General features: G+C 43.3%; 1 protein-coding gene across 5 annotated transcripts in view; it reads left to right on the top strand.

The window, feature by feature from the left end:
- The window catches only part of LOC135897280 (dnaJ homolog subfamily C member 7-like), a 116,466-nt gene extending 96,988 nt beyond the window's left edge, over positions 1 to 19,478 (top strand). For all 5 annotated transcript variants that reach the window (XM_065425885.2, XM_065425883.1, XM_065425886.2 and 2 more), the window contains exons 5-11: positions 3,942 to 4,095; positions 5,416 to 5,580; positions 13,850 to 13,941; positions 14,036 to 14,109; positions 15,051 to 15,197; positions 18,854 to 19,006; positions 19,094 to 19,478. In XM_065425885.2, coding sequence (XP_065281957.1) covers positions 3,942 to 4,095; positions 5,416 to 5,580; positions 13,850 to 13,941; positions 14,036 to 14,109; positions 15,051 to 15,197; positions 18,854 to 19,006; positions 19,094 to 19,218 — 910 coding nt within the window. In that variant the 3' untranslated portion in view covers positions 19,219 to 19,478. The remainder of the gene's footprint in view (positions 1 to 3,941; positions 4,096 to 5,415; positions 5,581 to 13,849; positions 13,942 to 14,035; positions 14,110 to 15,050; positions 15,198 to 18,853; positions 19,007 to 19,093) is intronic.
- Positions 19,479 to 23,713: the final 4,235 nt, after the last annotated feature.

Consider the following 23,713-nt stretch of genomic DNA (forward strand, 5'->3'; position numbering starts at 1 on the left):
AACTATTATGTCTGTGGCTTCCTGTGGGCTGTCTCCTTCCTTCCTTCTATCTATCTTATCTAATTCTCCTTTCTTCCTCATCCTCCCATCTACCTTTATTCGCCAGGTACAACCTAGCACCAGTATTGCACCATCCTATAACCCCCCACTTGAAGAACACACCTCATAATCTTTATTTACCCACTGTTTACACATTAATGTTAATTGGAAGAATATTAATCACAATTTGATCTTATTCACTCAACAAAACTTTTGATTGCAAGCAGTTTTGTACACTGTATGTACAATACATAATACAGTAGAACCTCGTTGATACATTCCGATAATGTATGTTTTCCCGGCGCCAACGTTTGCAATCGAGAACACAAAAAATGACTAAATATGATTGCGCTCATTTTTGACAGCTCATACGTTCCTGGAAAACGTTTTTTTGGCGCCAATGTTCAGTACATCGCAAAACTGCAATCGTATGATACATTTTCTGGCCACTATGTCCCATGCAAACAAGAAAATGCACAAGGTACACGCGATCGGAAACAGTATATAGCTGCCCACTACGGCAGCTGCATCCTAATACTCACCTGCCTGTCTCGTGTGAAAACACTGGCGCACACTCAGTTTCTCATTTCAGTGCCAGCAGATCTTCTCTGGGATCGGCACACGCGACATTCACAACTATTGCCACCAATCCTATTACTATAAGCATCTTCGCCCATCTGTCTCGCAGCGCTTGGTGCCATCGGAAGCGTAGTGCACGCTTTTTTTTTAACAGGTGGCCACCAAAACTTGCCGCGGCTCCCTGCTGCAGAATGTGATCATATACGTTTTCTGGCCACTGTGATCCCATGTGAACAAGAAAAGGCGTGAGGCGCGTGCAATTGAGAATGGTATATTAGTGGTGAGAAGTTGGAGTGGTGCCCTCTCTCGAGTGAAGTGGCCAGAACGGCGCTCGCTCTGGCTTGCTTGGCTGCCGCGTGTGCTCGCTACCTTCATGCATGCTAGGTGTATTAGTGGATCGAGCCACTCATATTGAAGGATATGTCGGCTTCTTTCTGCTGTCATTACCAAACCGCAGTTTTTTCTTCAAGACCACGTGAGCCGAGGTAATTTGTATCTTGGATATCGCAAGCAGTGTAGTGTTGAAGGGGTATTCTGGTTTCGCATTGCATATGTGCACCATGTCTGTCCATAAATTTTGTGTAAATAGATTTTCTGCAAATTCAGTACGCAAAATTGTGTGTGATGCTCCGTTAAACACTTTAAATTCCCTTAAATTTTCTTAGCTATGAGAGACATAGCATTTTGCATAGAAGAAAAATGTTGCGATATGGTGTCAAAATTACAAATACGTGTTAGGACACTAACTAGCAAAGCGTTCATCATGATTCTTATTATTCTGGTGGGTTGTTATTGTCAAATATGGCCCCTTTATTAATGCGTAAAAGGAAGAGTTGGGCGTGTTTTGCCTGAAACAGTTTGCAACTACACTTTCACCGTTCTCTAAAACAGGCGCCCAGGAAACGTATTGCTCATGGCTTTTAAAACGATGACGTGTCATGTATAATATGTATATGCTTTACGAATATCATGACAGCAATCACCTGAAAGAAAAGTTTTGTAATTAACATCGAGAGCCAGTCAACTGGCGCTATGTATATCCTACCACTGTGGCCTTCATAGTGACTTTCAGTAGCCTTTAACGACCATATGTCATACGCCTCATAGAACGGCAGTAACCGACTGTCGTTATGGTGGGACACGCATTGTTCTCAAAGATCTGTTTTTCAATGCATCTTCGAATTGAAACCATGATGCAGTTTTTTTTATAGCACCAATTGCAACGCCTAAGGTATACCTGAGGACCTATAGCACAGATTAGGCTGCCTTGATAAGGAATATTGAAACACTTTCTGCCTCACCATATCTCGATCTGTGTGCCAACAGAACTATTCGGTTCGTCAGTATGTAAAAAGAAAACCTCGCATACCCGCCTTGTAAGGAAGACACCACAAGCCCCACATGAATTCACTTGATTTTTGACCTCCACCTTGGAATAATGATGTCTTCAACACTACTAATGAATAAGGCTTCTGCTTCTTTCTGGCTGCAGCCATGCGGTCCAAAAGGCATATTCCACTCAAACATTTAGGCCGAGCAGCCTGTGTCAGTTTGCCAGACATGTTCGTCGTGTCTGTTCCTCAATAAAAAATAACCAGTAAATTGCTCAAGTGTTGAACGTGCAGCACAGAAAAGGGAATAAATATTGGTACATTCCTTTCCGTAAGCTTCAATAACCTTTACTTCAAATTATCGCTGCCTAAAATTAACGGTGAAGAACGACCTAATTTTGAGAAGCAGTTAAAGAAGCAATTGATGCTGGTAGACCCTAAACTTCAGTGTTAAATTATCGTGTTGCTGCCAAGTGTTACTGTGAAGAAATGCAATATTTGATATTATACCATGAACTACTTGTCATGAGCAAACATGTTCTAGCAGATTAAAATCAAGGTAAATTTTGTGGAAGTCATATATAGCCAGCATTTGCAAGATGCTTGTTGCATCACGGCAGGCATGATATCATAACTGGATTCTTATGTACTGTTTTTGCAGTTATGCTTTTATTATTCACATGAGCTACTACTGTAAAGTGTAGATCGATGCATGAAAAATTCGCAATGAGCTGGTCTGAGCTTCTTCGGCTGGCGCTGTACCGTTACTTGTGAGAGATGTATTGTCGTCTAGGAAATAAGCTCATTCAATTATTTTTTGCGAAAGAAGATATTGTAAGGATATATTTGAGACGACCGTCATAGGTATGCAAGCATAGGGAACTTGGCCGAACAAATGGAAACACTGCAGAATGCATCCGGACACCGCCTGAACAGCAGACGACAGGCGCAAGTCCGTGCCCTGATGTCACGCAAGTGGCATTCGCAAGCGCCCCTGTAGGTCGTTCTCGGGGCTAATAGCTGCCTGTCTTGTGTGAAAATGACGGCACGCACAGTTTCTTATTTCGATACCAGCAAATGTCTGCCTGGGTCATCGCACGCCGCATTCACACCTATTGCTGCCAACCTTTTGCGATAAGCATCTTCACCTGTTTTACAAGCCCGTGGTGCGTGGTGGTTTTAGTAGCCAATAATCCGAATGCGCCATCGTTCCCTGCTGCAGGTGGTGCGATGTTGGCATCACGTGTCGCTTAGGTGGCATCCAGAGTCGCCCACCACCTTCATTTCATTAAATTTTCCCGTCACCATCTTAAAACACCACGCAATTGGAAAGAAACAAAACATATCTTGAGCCACCGGAGCACCGCCAGATCCATGCCTGTTGGCGTCTCGTGCCTCAACAATCTGCGTGACACTGCGCATTAAGTAGATGTCAACTGTAGTTGAGCCTGTCAATTTTTTTAGTTACTTCGTATCGTGCATTTTTCCGGTTGTTGCACGTTTTCTCTCTTTACGTGTGAATAAGGTTCTGCTGTGTATGTGCACTGCATCGCCAGTGCAGCCATTCCACTGCTTTCACTGCTCGTCTCTGCCACGAGACCTTTACGCACGGTTATGCAGTGCAACAACTTCCTGTTCTGCCCCTCTAGCCAGCAGCCTACATCCTTGCCTGCTGCTCAAAAAGCATTGATGTTCAGAATTGAAACCTGTCTAGTGGTCTGCACAATGCTAATGCATTATAAAACTGTACACACAGCTTTCCAGGATTAATATTAATATTTTCTTTCCTCATTGTTTTCTAACTGGCCATTGTGCAGCTGCGTTGCTTGAATATTTGTTATGTGGGAAAAATAAGTTGCTTTAATATTCCATTCAAGCCTTGTTCTCACTTCTGGTGATTAATGTATTTATGGTATGTGCTTGACAAGTGTTATATAATGTTTTGCTTAGTTTTGTACGCATTTGAATTTAAATTTTACCTTTATTTTTCAGCAACATTATGCGTGCTGAACCCACAAACGCAGATGCCATGTATGTAAGAGGTTTGTGCTTCTACTATGAGGACAATATTGAGAAAGCTCTCCAACACTTCCAGCAAGTTTTGAGACTAGCACCAGACCATCCCAAGGCGTCTGCAGCATACAAGGTGTGTACTTCTTTGTTTCAAAAGCACCTTCCACAGCCGAATGTGCCGGACACGAATTTTTTTCTTTTCGTGAGTACATTACGCACATTGAAAGAGTTTCTTTCCTATGAGTAATGAGTAATATCATTAATATCGGCAAGTCTGCGGAAATAATGCAGCCATGACCACTTTGAGGGGACAGAAACGGAGATTGGTGTGCTTAGCTGCCAGTGACATAGAAACGCATGGCAGGTATGCTGCGGAAATTTGTCTTCACTACTTCCTAATAGGGCATGTTTCTGCTAAGTGTGGGCGAATATCTTAGCTGTGTTACAAGCGTCGGCGTATGAATAGGGCACACTTCTAACGTACCAGTGTAAACGTGGCTATTATTGTTGCCGCTCGCGATTTGTTGCGTGCCCACAAGTACAGACGAGAAGAATCAAAAGGCGCCTTTTTTGTTGTTGTTGACCACAACCATTATGAAGCCTACAAATAATAAAGCCAAGGCAAGTTTGGTTTTTTTTTTTTAAATTCTTCATGGAAGTGTGGAAAGTGACGAAAGGAATAAAATGGGGCATCTGTTTAAGAATGTTTGGTGCATGCAGACCGCTTGGTATGTCTTGAAGAGTCATTCGCGTAGCATTCGACAGCATTCGACAGATCGTAAGCGCGATCATCATTAGCTAGACTTCGCACACGACATATTGCTGCGGCAAGTTTGAGTTGCAATCATTACATGGGAAAGAAAAAAAATCGAATTTTGACGACAAAATTCAGGGGTGCGATCATTATGTACGTAAATATGGTATTTTGATGCAAAAGTGAGATGGCCCATTGAGCAAAAAAGCAGCGGCGTCTGTAGAAGCGAAGCTTCCCATTGGCTGCAATGTCACGTCACGAGAGCACGGGGCACGCTCTTGATAATGGCTCGTGCTTGCTTGTTGTTATTAAAAGTATGCTGCTTTTGTTTTTCTCTCTCTCTCCAGCGAATGCACCATGATTTGTAAATTAGAGAAATAACAACTGAAAAAAAAAAATTTTACATTTTGTCTCCAAGACCCAGATTGCGTCCTTATTGAAAGGTTCATGAACATAATTATGATATGCACATGTGCCTGTTTTGCAATTCATTTTTCTAAACTTCTTTTTAGGGATTGTGGGAATCCCCAGTCTAAGCACTGGAGAGCTTGTAGACAGTTTTAGCAGAGTGGTTACGGTCCGCTCCGCTCAGACCGGCATATCCTAACAATGTGTTACTAGTAACAGAATGTTTGAAGTTCTTAACATGATATGCTGCCCTGGATCTTGTGTTAATTCTGTTTCTTCTTGCTTTTCTAGAAAGCACGTCTACTAAAGTCAAAGAAGGATGAAGGCAACGAGGCATTTAACAAAGGGAACTTCCAAGAGGCATTTAACGTCTACACAAGTGCTTTAGAAGTGGACCCAAACAACAAACTTGCAAATTCAAAATTGTACTTCAACCGTGCCACTGTCTGCTCAAAGGTATGTTATGTGTCATCCACAGCTAGTACTGACTGTTATGGCTGGAAAACAGGAGAGCCGCCATGCGTGGTTTAAATTTAAACCAACTTCAACAGACTTGCAACCTTATGGCACTCTACGAGTTGCTTCAATCTACATAAATGATATCTTTTGCAGCATTTGGTCTGCCATTCCTTTAATCTAAAAGAAAGGCAATTATGGTAATGATAGAATCTATATGTGTTTTCTTAGGGTGTTTTGCTGTTTTAATATTTCATATCATTTATTTATCTTTATTTATTTACATACTCTCAAGGCCCGAGGGCATTACAAAGAGGAGTGGCGCGTACATACAGTGCAGTCTACTTATAACGATATCAAGAATGAAAAATCCCATCATTATAACCGGTCATTGCTTTATCTGAACTGCCGTAAAAAAAAGCTGCTGAACATACCTTTGTAGCACCAAAACCAAATTTACCACTTGCAATAAAAGTCGACATTGTAGAAAGTAGGCTGTGAAAAATAAAACATTTATATCTCTAAACAGAGTGTCAAGCATTAGGTGCACTGAAATAGTCCGAAATCTGCACTTGCATTTGTGGAAGTTTCAGGTTCACATCTGCGGTGTGCATCGCGTCCAACTGCTGCGCAAACACCGGCGGCTATAATTTAGTGTGCACAAAATCAATGAGCAACGCGATTGACAACAGTGCACTTTGGGTAAAACATCGGGGTCGGTGTCGAACACCGGCCTTTGTCAATCTCGTTGTCACTGCCACTGCTGTTGTCCCCTCTGTCGCACAACGCCAACGTCTGTCGTGACAATGATTGCTCCGTCGGAAATTTTTTGCAGAATGAGGCCGTGCACTCGGAAACTCCTCCATCAAAGCACCACCTATTTTATCGCTAGTAGTGACATAATCCCAGAGTTAGGTAATGTCAGCGGCTTCTACCGTGTTAGTTTCACAGATGGGGGTTTCGTGCTGGCACACAAAGCCCGCCTTTTCCATTGTTCGCCATGGCCTTCATGGTTGTGGCGCTCCCGGTTTTCAAAATCATTATTATCATCAACTGCGCGAGCTCGTACTTTGAGTCTTGCAAAATTTGCAGCTTCGTCTCAAGCGACACAGCTTTGCACTTTGTCAGTGCGCCTGCTGTTGCTTCCGCAGCGCATTTCCGCACTCGCTGTGGAAGAGAGGGACATTCTAGAAAGGGAGCCCAAACGCAGTTCGCTTCTCGCTTTTTTTTTTTTTTTTTTTCTGGATGCTTGCCGGCAACGCAACGCAAAGCAGCTCGCGCCATCTTGTGGCACACTGCACCAACTTGTGATACTCTCCGGGGTTTTCGTTATAGAGTTTCATACAATAATTACTAGAGGGAACTGTGGCGTTAGTGTCTACAGGAGCTGCAATGAGAGTGGTTGTACCAGCATGGGAATTATGGGAAGTACATGGATTTGCCTAAACTTTGTCCTTCTGGCTTCAAGCGGGTTTTATGACTTTGTAAGTTCGTCATTTTCAACAATGTATGGCATAAGGAATAATTAAATATACATTATTAAAATTGTCTGACGGCAGGATTCAAACACAGGACCTCTAGCACGGAGCCCGATATTGAAACCATTAAGCCACGAATGCATACAACGACAAGCAATGTGAGATGCCCTTGTGTATTTATAGCGAGTATGCCAGTGCCTTGAGACGCTTGGCACGTTTTGATTTTGCCACCTCGACAAGCTCAGTTGTTGAAGTTAGCAGCAATTGTGCATGTTTGCAGTGACTTCTGCACTTTGAAGAGTATAGATTGCTGTGAAATTTACATCAATGAAGGCATGTGGCGCGTAATACACAAAGCCACAAGAACGTCTGAATCCTTGAGCACGAAGGTCAGACAAATCCCTGTACTTCCCATCATTCCCATCATGGGTTAACAACTGATGCACCAGAGTTCCCTCTAGTATTATTGTAGGAAACTCTATGGCTTTCGCAATCTGCTCGTGGGTGGGACACGCTGCACGGTAATGGCTGCAGATGGGAATTCGCGTAGGCGAACTTTTCGCCTCGTCTCGGTTAAGGGGAACTTAGCAACACAGATTTCACGCTTATTCTGCATGGAAAACGCCACTGAAAAGGCAGAATTTCGATCGTTATATCCAATATGCGGTGAATAACATATCATTATATATCATTCTTTTTTTTTTTTCCTCATAGCCCTAATGCATAAGTTGATACTCTTAACAGCTCATCGTTATAAACAATAGATTGTTATTGTGGTATCGTTTTAAGTGGATGACACTGTATGCCATCGTTGGCAATCTTCTTGAAATTGGTGTCACAGATGGCAGCGATGGAGGCAGGAAGATGGTTCCAGTCGTCAGCAGTGCGTGGTATAAATGATTGAAAGTAAGAGTTGGAGTTGCATGGTGGTATTCCCACCTTCATTTGGTGATCGATGCGAGGTGAAATGTAGGAGGGGTGAAGGAACAACTCATCATTAAGAATGGGATGAGTGTAGTAAATCTTATGTAAGAGGCATATGCATATAAACTTACAACGTACTGCAAGGTCTGGCAAACCGAACGTCAGTTTCATTGGTGATACGCTTGTGTGAAGTGTATAATTTGAAAAAATGAAACGGGCAGCTCTGTTCTGAAGGGATTCAAGATTTGTTAGAGTAGATTGACCAAGGTTCCAAATGGAGCAGGCATATTCGAGCTTGGGACGTACCAATGTTTTGTAAACTTGTGACTTAACGTGAACAGTCTCACTGGAAAAATTGCGACACATGAAACCAAGCATGCGGTTAGCATTATTAAATATGTATTGGAGATGTATGTTCCACGAGAGATTACTAGTGATATGTATACAAGGTATTCGTAAGATGCTACAGAGGCTAATGGTGTGTTATTGAGGGCATAGTTGAGAGAAACAGGGCAAGAGGAAGTTCGTGAGACATGCATGCCTTTACATTTAATAATATTAAGGGTCATCAAAGAATCGGAGCACCAAGAAGATATGGCAGTAATGTCAGATTGCAGGGCAGCATGATCAGAGGCATTAGTGAAGACGCTATAAATTACGCAGTCATCGGCGAAAATTTTTATAGAAGAAGTAACGAACTTGGACAGTTCAATAACAACGATTAGAATAGTGGACCCAAAACTCCTGAGGTACACCTGAGACTCCTGAGGTACACCAGACTGCCCAAAAGCGATGGAAGAGTCATGTCCATTAGCAGATACGTATTAGAAGTGGTTAGAAAGGAAGCATTCAATCCGGTGCAAGATATTAGTATCAATATTAAGCTTACACAACTAAAGGAAAAGCAGTTTATCAGATCCAGAGTCGAAAGCTTTCGCAAAAACCAAGAATTGTGGGCCAGATGTGGGGTTCTCCTCCATTACTCTTGGGCCAAAGGAACGACAACACAGTAGTGCAAACAATCACTAGGGCATTTATTGCACCTTTCATAGATCAATGCCTGCTAGCCGAGTAGCTGTCCAGAAAACATGCCGATGGGCGCGCGACAAATCTAGAAGTAGACTCACCGCGACCGGAAGCGAGCGAATATGTTCGCCCCATGCTGGATCCCAACGCCTGGTCGTTCGCGTGTATAGTCACGCGAATCGTGGCGCGTTCGAAGGCGGCCACGTGAGACGGTCTCGCCGAAGCATCGGTCGGCGCGCGGCACGGCATGTCCGTCCCGCTTGCTTTTCGAACCTAAAGAGAGCAAGCGCCTTCCTTTCGGCGCCCAGGTAACCTCGCCTGTCGGCGGCGTTAGCAGCGCAACACTCGCGCCATCTCTCGCACTGCGCTTCAACCACATCGACCGCGCGAACGTCACACAGGCCACGCGGCGAAGCGGGAGTACAGGAGACACGCTATGTGGGAAAAACATCAAGGGAGGCGCGAGGGTCGCGCATCCCCACAGAATATGCAATCTATTGTTAGTCCTTTCTCTGCAACACTAAATTAATAATTAGTAAAAACCAGGAGCTTAGTGCCACATGAAAAGAATTTTCTAAAACCATGCTCACAGTTAGTGAAAAATGTGTTTGATTCCAGAAAAGTAATAAGGTGTCAGCAAATGACATGTTCCATGAGCTTACAGGGTACGCTGGTTGATGATATGGGCTTATATTTAAATGGGGAGTCAGTGGCACCTGATTTATGCAGTGGAACCACCTTCCCTCCCTTCCAATCATTGGGCAAGGTGGATGATTCTAGTGACTAAGTAAAAATGTGCGACAGTTTTAAAGAAGAATGCGTCACTACATTCCGATCAATGTCTGCGCAAGATATTTTTAGCTTTGTAATCAAACTAGCCATACCAACAGCATAAAAAAACAGGGTTCATAGGAGTGTAATCAGCAGATAGTATGTCAAGATAAGCATGGGGTGATGTAGCAGAAAACAATGACATGAATACATTGTTTAACACTTCACAGCTGTCATCGGAGGCTATTGTAATACCATTTTCATCACACACTTCAATTGAAGGTGGCTTCTTGTCACTGACTATATTTTCAAAATTTCTGCTGGTTATCATGAAGAATTGAAGGCAGAGTAACTTGATAAAATTCGCTCTTAGAAAGTGCAATAGCTTGCTTGTATTCACAGTCAGCAGTGACATACCGGTGCCAACGCTCTGCATTATTGGCTGTATTGGTGCACCGAAAAAGTATCTTCTTTTTATTTAGCAGACGTTTAAGACTTGCATTGAACCATGGTGCCTGTGAGTTGGAGGCAATACGTCCAATTGGAATGAGTGAATGAGTGAAAGGAAGTAGTACTTCCTCTTTAAATAGGTACCAATTCTCTTCAACGGTTCTTTAGTGGAAGTTAGGAAAATAGTCAGTGATAAACAATTCTAATGCTGGGTTTACGGAATCAAAGTCAGCATATTTATAATCACAAATTTGTTTGGACAATTTAATAGAAGGAACAGAAGCACATAAGTCAACCTGCATTATACAATGATCACTCAGACCAGGCAGTTAAGTTGTAGTAGAAACAAGGTGGAGTGTTGTCATGAGGAATAAACCCAAGATATTAGCGGACTGTGTTGTGCACAGAGTTTGTTTAAGAACGGGCTGCATTAAGTTAAAGTCCAAACAAATATTGATGAAAGATGAGCACTCGGACGAGCAAATTACTACTGAGGGAAAGTCACTACCCCAATTAATAGTAGGGTAGTTAAAGTCGCCTAGGATCAATAATGGATACGAGGGAAATCTTAGGGTTAGTCTACTGAGCACATCATGAAAGTCTGATCGAAACTTGTCACATGAAGTGGGCGAACGATAACACAAACAAAAAATGAAGTCCCTGTGCCTGGTGCATATATGCGTGAATACTAATTCAAGAGGCGACGAAAGCACTATGTTGCTGCATATAATCCCGTCACTGATAGCTATCAGTACATCGCTGCCAGTGCGCAGGTCACAATCATATCGAAAGCATTTGTAACTACTTTGAAATGCCAATATGTCGCAGTCAGTAATTTTACTCGAAAGCGATGTCGCAGTCAGCACCACAATATCAGCTTCACATGTGTTGATAACTGAGGACAGCTGGTCGCGCTTATTGCATACACTGCGTATGTTGGAATACAGGATGGAAACCGATCTTTCTTTGGTACCATGGGGTGGCTATAACTGTGGTGTACGGGAATTGCTTGAACTGGCAGTGGATATGTTAGTACTGTTGGCAGTCATGCCATCAGAAGGATTCATTTCACGTACTTGATGAGCAACATGACAGTATATAGCACTTCTTGTTAATATACAGTTTATTGAAATGAAGCATGAATTGTTGGCCACTGGCCTTTACCAATTCAACTAGGTTTTTATGCGATTGACGCGTAACCACGCAAAAATCTTCACCCACTGAGACGCTTGAGTTACGGAATTGGGACCACTGAGAAATTAAATATTCCTGTAGTTTTGACGAAGCAATTTTAACAATAACGGTTCGTGATCGTTTGGCATTGTATTGGCCTAATCTATGAGCACAGGAGATACCATCGTCAGAGAAACTAAGAATTAAAGTTCTAGAAGGGACGTCGTGTACATGATGTTCAGATTGTGTCCATGTTTCAGATGGGTTGTCTGCGAGGCCATAGAAAATAAGGTTATCCCGACGTGATCTTTGGAGCTCATCTAAACGTGAATTCGAAGCAGTGGCGGGATCGCTGACGGCTTCGTTGATAATGCCTGGCAGATTCGTAATACCTTCGGATGTGTCGAATGACTCAAAAAGGAACTCGGCATCAGCAAGACAGGTAGCCAAGTCAGATACCCTTTTATCCAGTTGCTCTTGGTTATTTTTTGACGAGTGTAAGCATATCGATCAGCTCAGCATGGCAAGCTTTTGACTTGGTTGACAAAGCAGTAATAGTGGCGAGGACGTCGCCATTCTGGCCGGCCCTAGGACCAGGGTTCAATTCCACGTCCCCAGACAGAAGTAACTTGACTACACATACACATTCGCTGGCAATGTCAAATAAAACAAGTGGGCCAGGGAAGAGCAGCAAATAATGATTCCTAGAACGTCTAGTGTGCAAAGGTTGTTATCTACTAACCTGTACAACAAAGCAGAAATGATTTTAAGGCAACAGCATGTTTGCCGCTCTTCCCTGGCCACTGAAGGAAGACAATTTCCAGGCTTTTATATGAGTGGCAGAAGCCGTTGTCATCGATGATGGTGCCCCCTCGTGAATCCCAAGAAAAGCAGTTGGTGCTACATTCCGATACGAAGCGCCGCTGTTGACAAGACCCACCATGAACAAGGTTGATGACGTAGTTGTGACGACAGTTTTCCTACTGGGAGGCAGCCACGTGAAAAGAGCCATAATCTGTGCAACAAAGCTGAAAGGATTGTGAAGCGACAGCATGTTTGCTGGTTTTCCCTGGCCACTGATGTGCCAGGGAAGAGCAGCAAACGTTGTAAGTGCTTATACTTTCTTTATTCAACACAGGTGTGATAGTTTATATTTTCTTGTGTGGGTTATAGACTGGAAATAAGAATTGAATGTTGGTGTGATATGTTTTTGTTAGTAATACAGCATGTGTATCGAAACATCTGTTGTAGTGTAACCCTCCTACTGAGTCACTGAGGCACGACTTTACTTGGTCAAATCCGGCACTAGATATAACGCCTGACGTGAGCATGCCCAAGATGCTTATTGCATTTCCTTTGGCTCATTCATGACAGGCATTATCTTGTGCCGGACGTGACCATGTGAAGTCATAGCTTCTAAGTAATGCGCATTTGGGGATACGAAGGTAAGTAGAGCAATTTGAGATGCCCTGTATTATGATGTCCTGTAACGTGACCTGTTCAGTTGACCTCTATTAATCCAATCCTGAAGGGATCGATTATATTAATTATCCAGTGATTCGTTGCAATGCGCCGCTGACTTATTTGACGGTAATGTTCCCATTCTAACACGGGAGCAAATACTGTTAATACTGAGCAAATACTGATAGTTTATATTTCCTTGTGAAGGTTATAGACTGCAAATAAGAATTGAATGTTGGTGTGATATGTTTTTGTTAGTAATACAGCATGTGTATCGAAACATCTGTTGTAGTGTAACCCTCCTACTGAGTCCCGCCTTAACTTGAAGGCACGACTTTGCTTGGTCAAATCTGGCACTAGATAACACCTGACGTGAGCATGCCCAAGATGCTTATTGCATTTCCTTCGGCTCATTCATGACAGGCATTATCTTGTGCCGGACGTGACCATGTGAAGTCATGGCTTCTAAGTAATGCGCATTTGGGAATACAGGGGTAAGTAGAGCAATTTGAGATGCCCTGTATTATGATGTCCTGTCACGTGACCTGTTCAGTTGACCTCTATTAATCCAATCCTGAAGGGATCGATTATATTAATTATCCAGTGATTCGTTGCAATGCGCCGCTGACTTATTTTACAGTATTTGCTCCCGTTCTAACATGCCCCTGATTCAATTCCAGCTCAATTTCGCAATGTTTGCGCTGAAATGTCTTTTCGAGCTTGAAAAGGACGTTCTAGACAAAATTCAGAATGATTTCCAGCACTGGGGGTTGTTTTGGTCAGCGGTGCATGACTGCATGAAAAAATTTCGGGCGGGGGGGGGGGGGCTGAAGCCCCATAGGACACCCCCCCCCCTGACTAAGCCCCTAGATTAGGTGTATGTCTAATTTTCCCTTTATTAATTACTTCTCTCCACTTTGTGCGTTTCTGCAAAACTATTATGCCAAAATTTAATTCTTATGGTAATGTTTTCTCCTGGCACACAGATTAACAAGCTCAACCAAACAGTTGAAGACTGCACTACTGCGATATCTCTGAATGAGGATTACCTGAAGGCTTACTTGAGGCGGGCCAAAACGTAAGTGTTTTACATACTACAAAGGTCTGCTTGTTCTGTACATTATGAATGTGGACATACTATCTACAAAAGGTTTGCTTCTATGTATTTTCAGCTACATGGATCTGGAAATGTATGAAGAGGCTGTGCGGGACTACGAGCGTATCTTGCGGAAAGACCATACTCGAGGTGCTTTTCATTCTTTTACTGGAGTTTCGTCACCATAGCAGTAGTATGTGCAAGTTGGGGGTTAAAAACTTTTTTGCACCACCCTGTGGAGGAATTTACCAAAGCCATTGAACTGCGACTTGTCTGTCTCCCAATAATGACATAATGATTGCTTTTCTGCTGTTATGGCAGTCATGCATTATGCTGCTTCAATTATTTCTACTTCCTCCTCTCTACAACATTCATGATACGCACTGGTGCTTTGTTCACGCATCACTGACCACCAGTGTTAAATCACTTGCTCAGCTATATTATGCCATGCAAACACCATGCCATGTTGTGCCCCAACACGTGCCTTTACGCTGAAGCTCTCACAGTCGACTTCCCACAGTGCAACCAGATGCCATACAGGCTAAAATTTTCCTTCAAAGCGTAATTTCCTGCTTAGGTGTTTTTTTTTTTTTTTAAATGCCTTTCTTCTAATTTAGCGTTAAGATGTGTATCTGATGCAGAGGTTGCATAAGATTTGAAACTTCATTGTGCTGAGATGTGGTAGGTGTATACAAAATGTCTGTGCACTGTGAAAGCAGCATCAAAAACCTAAAGCACCTGGAAAGCTGGCCTAGTTAATATGCTACCAATGAAAGTCGCAAAGCATGTTTAAATGCATTTCTGACTGCAAAGACCTTTTCTTTCTTGCTAAATTGCACTCCTTTAGAATGCTGCCTCAGGACTGAGTGAGTGAGTGAGTGAGTGAGTGAGTGAGTGAGTGAGTGAGTGAGTGAGTGAGTGAGTGAGTGAGTGAGTGAGTGAGTGAGTGAGTGAGTGAGTGAGTGAGTGTGTGAGTGTGTGAGTGAGTGAGTGTGTGAGTGAGTGAGTGAGCGAGCGAGTGTGCGTGCCTGTGTGTGTACGCATGTGTGCGTGTGTGCGTGCCTACATTTATTTTTCTCTTGGCGTCTCAGAAAACAAACGACTGCTAGATCAGGCAAAATTAGAGCTGAAGAAGAGCAAGCGCAAGGACTACTACAAGGTTCTTGGAATCCCAAAGGATGCAACTGTCGATGACATCAAAAAGGCCTACAGGAAGCGTGCCCTCCTACACCACCCTGGTAATTGTTCTTTATGTTTATTCGGGTTATAAGTCAATCTTCCCAACAAGGCAAGCCTCTGTTCAGGCATTTGAAAGTATGAGGGACATTTCGAAAGTAAGTTTCGTCATTTATTTTCACGCGGAAACTTTATTGCCAAAAAAATAAAAAATACACCCTGTCATTATGAACTATACACCTTGCACTATTTTTCCACGTAGTTGCCGCCGACATTGAGACATTTGTCATAACGTGCAATCAGTTTGGAGAAACCACTCTGGTAAAACTCGGTGCCCTGCTATGCAAGGAATTGTTGAATTGTTGCACAACCTGCTCCACCTCAGCATTGTTTTGGAAGCGACGTCCCGGGAGCGCGGCTTTCAATGCAGGGAACAGGTAAAAGTCCGATAGGGCAAGAACGTGGCGCTGGGCAATCCTCTCTCTCATCCGAAGCGATGAATGTGATCTTGCGTGAGCCTTGCTGTGTGTGGTTTTGCATTGTCGTATAAGAGCACAACACCTTCACTCGAGGGCCCTGGTCTGTTTCGTCGAATGAGACCCGAGTTTGGTGAGGGATCGCAGTAGCATGCCGTATTGATCGTCCCTTCATGGAGGAAATCAAGGAGAATCACACCTTTTGGGTCCCAGAACACTGTATTGTGGCCATAACCTTTCCTAAGAAGGGTGACGTTTTGAATTTTTGCTGATTGGTGAACAGGGATGCTTCTACGTCATTGAGGCGGCTTTAGTTTCTGGGGTAAAGTGGTGCACCCATGTCTCATCGCCTGTGATGATTCTGCACAGGAACTCATCTCCCTCTCGCGTGTACTGCATCAAGTGATGGAGGCTAATTCCTATTCTTGCACTCTTGTGATCTGGGGTCAGACTTCTCAGCACTCATCTTGCAGACACTTTTCGGTAACCCAACATATCGTGCTGCATGTGACGGGCCTGAGCAGTACCAATGCTCAGTGTGGAGACGTCTGACACCATTATGCGCCTGTCCGCTAACACCATGCCCTGTACTCTAGTAATGTTGTTTTCATTCGTCGATGTGGAGGGACGCCCACTTCGACCTTCATCCTCCACACACTGCCTTCCTTCACTGAATAAGCAGCACCAGCGACCAACCGTTTGATGAGACATGACATCTTCACTATACACGACCTGTAGAATTTTTATGGATGACGGACATACTAGTCCCACGTGCCCATTCATACCAGATAACAGCACGCACTCCCATTTGCAACCCTGTTATCAGCACACACCTTTCTGCCATTGTGATTTGTACTCGAATAACCTCAGGCACGGCAGTCTGCTGCTACTTTATCTCTTCTTCAGCTCTCTGCGCATGCCTCATTCGCCCTCCGCTGATGCTCCTTCCGTCGTTGAACCTGCAATGGGCGTGGATTCTTATGGCGATTGTTGCTCCTGGTGTACCATCTTCTCTTTTAAAAAAAATATGATTAAACTTACTTTCGGATTGTTCTTCGTATAATCGAAAGCAGTATCGCTTCGGACGTGAAGCAGGCAGGAGGATGCATAACAGGAACAAGAGGTAGCGATCGCATGGTGGCGCGCAAAACTGATGCATGCACTTGCACTACAATTGTGCTACTGGCAGCCAAGCTTATTTATTGAGCATGTGACGGGGAATAAGAAGAGGGAGAAGGTAAGAGGGGAAGAGCAAAAGCAGAGGACCAGGGAAGGATGGAAGGGTCAATTTGGCGGCACCTGCCCAGATTCTAACAGCAGTCATTGTGCAGCCTTCAGCCATTGCATCGAGCTGACTGGCATGCAAACTACCATATTTATTTTATTGTAACACAATTTTTTTCTCCACATTTTTTGTTGCTTGAACTCGACCCTCACATTACATACGAATAACAGCATACTTGACCATTTTAAAACACATTCTAAATCCCTCGGATTCTTTCTTACATTGGCAACTAGGGGTGTACGGATAGTAGTTTTTTAGACTGAATTGAAAATGAATAGAATAGTGCCACAAGCGAATCAAATATCGAAAGTTGTTCTCAATTTTTGTGAATAATATACATACAGTGTTCTCACCAGCAATGTCAAACTATTTTCACATTGCGTTATTCATGACACTAGAAAATCTGTTCTCAATTTTCACAATTTCAAATGTTCATAATTTTATTGTGATTCATTGGGGTTTTACTGGAAAAGCCTGGCTCCCTGAGTGACAACGTGCTCTGGTACATAATGTCAGCTGTGCAAGGGATAAAAGTTATCGTAGTTTTGCTTCAATTTCATGTTGGATCGTGCACAGTCAATGACGTGAAATATCCAAAAAATATTTGAAAAATATTCAGCTTTTCGAATAGCGACCATTTGATTCAAGTACGAATCAAATAGGGGAGTATTCAGTTCATTATTCGAAAGTTTCGTATAATCGCACACTTCTATTACCAACCTGTACCATTAGGTCTCCATTCAATCTGTAGACAAGCCGACCATAGTCGAAACCTGTTTTTTGGTCTGATTTACACCATTTTCACTGTGCGTGTGACTGGTCGTACGATTACAGTGGTGCAGTATTCTGTGGCCTTTCACATTTTGACTCCATTCATTTGTGACGTTATATAGACGCATTGCGTTCGGTATGATGCCTGCTTCAAGAGATGCGCAATTTTGGTGGCCAAGGAGCTGGTAAACTCCACCGCAGCTCAATGGCTTGGCATCAATGAGTAGACGATTGATGGTGGGACCAGCGGGAGGCCCTCTTTAATTACCAAGGCGGGTCGGAAGTGCTCTACGGACCTTGTAGGGACATGGCACTGCCCCCGAATGAAATGGTTCTGCGTAAGATGTTGTTCATCTCAAACAAGCTCGACAGCATGGAAGACGACTTGATTATCAGGCAATCACTTGCAAAGATTTATTTATTTTTTATTTATTTATTTATTTTCAAATACTGTTGGCCGTCTTGGCCGTAACAGGGTGGGTACAGCAGGTTTGCACATAGCGTAAAAAATGTAAACACTTTACAAACGTAAATAGGACATGAAGCAATGAATGTTGGGAATACAATGCAAAACAAATAACGAAATACAAATACAATAGTTTGGCTAAGAAATACATGTTTCTAACATTGTGACAGTGATATTGGAAGCAGCATAAAAGAAAGACTATTGTATGTATTTCTAGAACAGTGTGACAATGTTTGCACGGCACCACTAAGATTCAATTTCATTAAAGGTGCTTTCACAAGATTCATCTCATCCTGGCTCAGGAAGTGTTGAAGGTTTGAAAGTTTATTTAACATAATTAACGTATATAATGACAAAGTACACACTTTTGGGACCCAACAAATTTGCATTAATATGAGCACATAAATACATAATCATACATAAATACATAAAGGACTGAATTGGAAGTGCTTTGGCACAGCCCCTGTAGCTGTAAATATGGAATTTTATGAATAGCACGCCCAATCCATATTTTTGTACTCCTTCTGCGTTCTTTTCTACAGCTGGCTGATTGTGTTTGCTAGCTTTAGATCCCCTGTTTCGAAAAGTGGCTAATATTTCTGTGGACCTGTTTTTGTTTTTCTTGTATTATGTTGTAATGCCATTTTAGGCTGTGCAAGTATTGTTTGACAGTATTCACAGTTTGACAGTTAACATGGTAATGTTTTTTCACTCCTTCAGATCGACATTCCAATGCTTCTGAGGACATGAAGCGGGAACAAGAGAAAAAGTTCAAAGAGCTTGGTGAGGCCTACAACATTCTCTCTGACCCCAAGAAGCGCATGCGTTATGATGAAGGCCGCGATTTGGAAGACATGGACAGCTTTTCTTCAGGTAGGCAAAAACCTTCTCAGCAGGCTTGACTGATCAACTTGTACTCCTGTTATTCACACTTTTTTTTTTTTCCTTCCACACTTTCAGATGCCAGCCCGCATGTTTTTAGGACATTCTTCGAAGCCCCTGGATTCTTCTCCACCGGTGGTAGTTCCTTCCAACATGATGCAGGGTTTGGCTTTCCAGGAGGCTTCAGTTTTCAGTTTGGATAAATCTGAAATTTTACTGCCAAGTGTGTCTGTTCATATTATTATATAAATTTACAGAATAAACTGTCTTCAGTCTTCATGCATACAATACTGTTAGATGCTAAGCAATTTCTTGCCCTTTCTTTAATTCATGCACAGTCATCTTTGCAGTAAATGACAATGTTCATAAATGGTGCATGACGGTTTTGTGTGAATGTCTTCATTAGTTTTCAGACTCATTCAGATCAGTTGCCAACAGTCAATAAAAGCATTCCATCAGTGCATGTTGCAGTGTTTTGAAAGTTGTTTGCAAGAAAAGTCCTTGCTTTCTGCTCTGGTAATAGGGACAAAGGGAATTGCAAGGCCTGTAAGATAATGTAGTATAATGATGCCTGTGCATTCATGTTTCTGGAGCAGCCACTTTTCTGTATAGCACAGGCATCATAGCAAGTAACGAGCCTTAACTAGGTACATAAAAACTATCTTTGATATAAAAACAAGATGGACATGCAAGATTTACTTCATGTAGTCAAGGGTGTGACGGAGACCCTATAAGTCTGAAATATAAGATAGTGTATATTACAAGAATAAGTAGCGAAGTCACTTCGCTACATAAGCAAGTGTACTGAATTATTTCAGTGATGGCCATTTCATTCTTGTGTGAATGAGGTTCCCAGAAGGGCACCGAAATGCCAATTTTGACATTTGTTGGTCTGTGACAACATTTACACTTTGTGTACTAAGATGTATTTCAGGTACAAACAAGATATGTACTTGGTAGGCCACTAGGAGCTACCATTGCAATTGGCTTGCATGTTCATTGAATGCTGATATTTGTGCAACATTGCTTCTCTTTTTCATTAGAGAAAAAAGAAAATTTTATGGCTTAAGCTTTTTTGGCTAACATGCTCCGTGAAGTGGTGTGTCTGTCAGAAACAGCAAAAACTTACTATCAGTTTGCTAAGTTCACTACACTGAAAGTGGAGTGAAACGCACCAACCAGCTTGCTCGAACAACATGACTACGGTAAAAACTGGCTCGCTTTTTATCTGCAATGGTTTCTTTTAATGAAAGCATTGTAGATGTAGCGTGTGTCTTTGGGCATTCGCCATGTGTAATTGAAAGTATGATGCACGATTGTTAGAAAACTTTCGACGTTAGAGAACCCAAGCTGATGAATAATATTGTTAATATCGGCAAGTTTGCGGCAATAACGTAGCCATGTCCACTTTGAGGGGACAGAAACAGATGGGCGCGCTTAGGTGCCAGTGACAGAAACCCATGGCCGGCGTGCTGCGGAAACTGCGGCACCTGTTTTCACTACTATCCTAACACGGCACGTTTCCGCTAAGGGTGGGCGAATATCTTAGCTGTGTTACAAGCGTTGGCGTATGAACAGGGTACACTTTTAACGTATCAGTGTAAACGTGGCTACTATCATTGCCGCGCGCGATTTGTTGCGTGCTCACGAGTGCAGATGAAAAGAATCGAAAGGCGCCTTTTTTGTTTTTGTTGACTACAACCATTATAAAGCCTACCCATAATAAAGGCAAGTTTGCTTGTGCGGAAAGTGATGAAAGTAATGAAATGAGGCATCTACTTAAGCATGTTTGGTGCGTGCATACGAGTCGTTCGCGTAGCATTCGACAGATGGTAAGCGCGATCATTATTAGCTAGACATGGCACACGACATATCGCTGCGGCAAGTTCAGGGTGCGATCATTATACGGGAAATAAAAAAAAAATCGAATTTTTACGACAAAATTCAGGGGTGCGATCATTACGCGAGTGCGATCATTATGCGAGTAAATACGGTAGTTTGCCGCAATAAGTACTTCAAGGCGTTCAGCAGGAGCGGAGTTATTAGGCAGTTTCAGTTTGGCGTCCGCAGCAGCTCTGCGTACGCAGACAACCCGCGGAGGCAACAATGCGCAGTACGCAGGAGAAGGCACGGGCTCTTGCATGCGCCCGCAGATTTCCAAAAGCTGCGTAGCGTCGGCTGTGGGCTTTGCGATACGTTCTCGCGTGTTCTTGCATGTCCACAAGAGTGCATTTTCTCGATATGGCTCTTGCCGAAAACATGCCTCTGGCTTGACTTCGTGGCAGCTCATATTTAGCTACACAGTTTCAGGAGCTGGCCTATGGTGGTGCTGAGTAGCACACTACCGGAAAATTTACACGGAAAAGCACGAACAGCCTCTCATAGCAAAAGGGCGAAGAGATGCCGGGATCATGAAACATAGGGCATTGTGGGGGTACGACAGGTATGAGGTACTGAGAGGTATTTGGAAGGAAGTAATGCTGCCGGGGCTTACTTTCGGGAATGCGGTCCTGTGTTTAAGGGCAGAGGTTCAGTCGAGACTAGAAGTAAATCGGAGAGCTCTGGGAAGATGACCACTAGGTGTCCACGGGAAAACCACAAACGAAGCAGTACAGGGGGATATAGGCTGGGCATCGTTCGAAGTAAGGGAAGCTCGGAGTAAAATCCTATACGAAAAACATCAGAGGAAATTGGACGATAACAGGTGGGCAGCTAAGGTATTTAAATACATATACAGAAAGAGCGTTGACTCGCAGTGGCGCAAAAGAACTAGGAAGAACCAGTAAGTACGCCAGACACGAGGACAAAGAAAGACGGTGCATTAAATGACAGGTTAAAAACGTGGAAGGTAAAAATTTCATAAATTCAATGGAAAAGAAGCATAGTGTGGAACTATATCGATACTGGAAACAGCAGATCAGGAAGGAAGCGTTTTAAGAGGCAGTGCTCTACTCTGGAAGCTAGGTCAGGATGTCTTAGAACTCAAAGCTATAAAAAGAAATTTAACGAAGAAGAGACATGTACTGTGTGTGGTAAATATGTAGAAAAAATGGAACACCTCATACTAAAATGTGATGGCATGTGATGGTATCAATCCCGATGTTGATGCGGCCACAGTCACGCTTCCTGAGGCCCTAGGGTTCAGAGATGATAATAGTCATGAAAATAAATATGCGGTGGAAATAAGCAAAAGGCGATTGGAGGATTGGTGGCTCAAAAGCAGAGAGGTTAAAAGGGTAGGAAGACGTATTTAAAAAAAAATCGCGAAATTTAATAACGCACAATAGAGGTAAACAAAAATAAAAGGCAGAATAAAAAGCTGAGCATGGTGGCAACTGCCATCGCCCCGTTGGCCCCGTTTCAAAGGGGACGCTCCTACCTTCCATCCATTAAAGTCCCTCATTATAGAGGGACCTTACCATCCATCCATCCGGCTCCAGCGCGTGAGAGTCGGCGATCCCCTTCTCAATTTTTGCGTCGAGCCAACTATTGGCGTTCGTGCGCGCGCGCTGCGTACGTGGGTGGTTGCGGACTACAACTGACAATAAAGATCGCATACGTATGATGCCCTTCGCGGTGCTCCCGCTCCTTGCGCTGCAAAGGCTATGACGGGGCGGGGCGTGCGCACAACGCTCCGCCTCGGTACGTGTGGCACATATTTCAGATTTGATTTTAGGTTTACTCGGAGACGCCACTATTCCTCATTTTGTCCCCCACGACGCGCCAAACTTAAGGTCCCTAGGTAAAGTTTTTTTTTTTTTTTTTTTTTTTTTTATCTAGGGACCTTAGCCAAACTCGAAGGCTATCCCTCGACTTGCGGTGTGGTTCACGGTGTTTCGTACGTTTGCTGTACTCTTTGTCCACCTTTCTTGTCTCTGGTTTTCATTGAGCTAAGTTGTTCCAAGTATGAAAAACCAACTAACCCAACAATCAACTCTTCTATAATCTGTAGTGACGCCATTCGAGTAACTTTTGTGTGCTTTTTTTTTTAATGATGTCCGAAGTAAAGGAGAAAAAAAACGTAGAAGAAGGAACCAGTTACTATTAACCGTCGTTCGGGATCTCCTTCCCTTCTATATACCCCACTCCCCGAGCCAGTGCTTTTCAATGTAGAAATTTATCAATCATTATATTGTTACGTGCGGGAAGACGCTGACAAAAGACTATTTACGTTGTATTTACAAGAAAAGCGCAGCCAGACACCAAGATGGCAAGCAGCTCGTGCGAAGCCCAGGCGCCCGTCTTCGTCTTCATTTGCGCCATGTTTTAAAAGCGCCTTTTGTATCGCAACACAGCCCCCGGTGGCAAAATCACCGTCCCGGTGCCGCTAGATATCAGTGGCAAGCGGAGTTGTGGGGCTTGAGCCTGGCGACGTGGACGATATCACTGGTAGTCGGAGCGGAGGACGTTGCGAGGCTGACTGGGACGATTTCGTAGGTGATGTCAGCATATAATAAAGAACTGTCAGTGACTTGGCGAACCACGCGATGGTATAACAAGACGGGAGTTTCTCGTAAAGGCCTACTCGACGGGAAGACGTCCAAAGGAGCACTAGGGTGCCCGGCGAAAAATGCTCTTCACAGTGACAGAGGTTGTAGGGACGCTTCTGGTTGTCTTGCGACACTGATAGGCGAGCGCGTGCAAGTTGTCGAGCGTAGTCAGCGCGAGCGATGGAATCACGCGCATGTTCACTTGCTG

This window comes from Dermacentor albipictus, chromosome 1 (genome assembly GCF_038994185.2).
Source record: "Dermacentor albipictus isolate Rhodes 1998 colony chromosome 1, USDA_Dalb.pri_finalv2, whole genome shotgun sequence".
NCBI lineage: Eukaryota > Metazoa > Arthropoda > Arachnida > Ixodida > Ixodidae > Dermacentor > Dermacentor albipictus.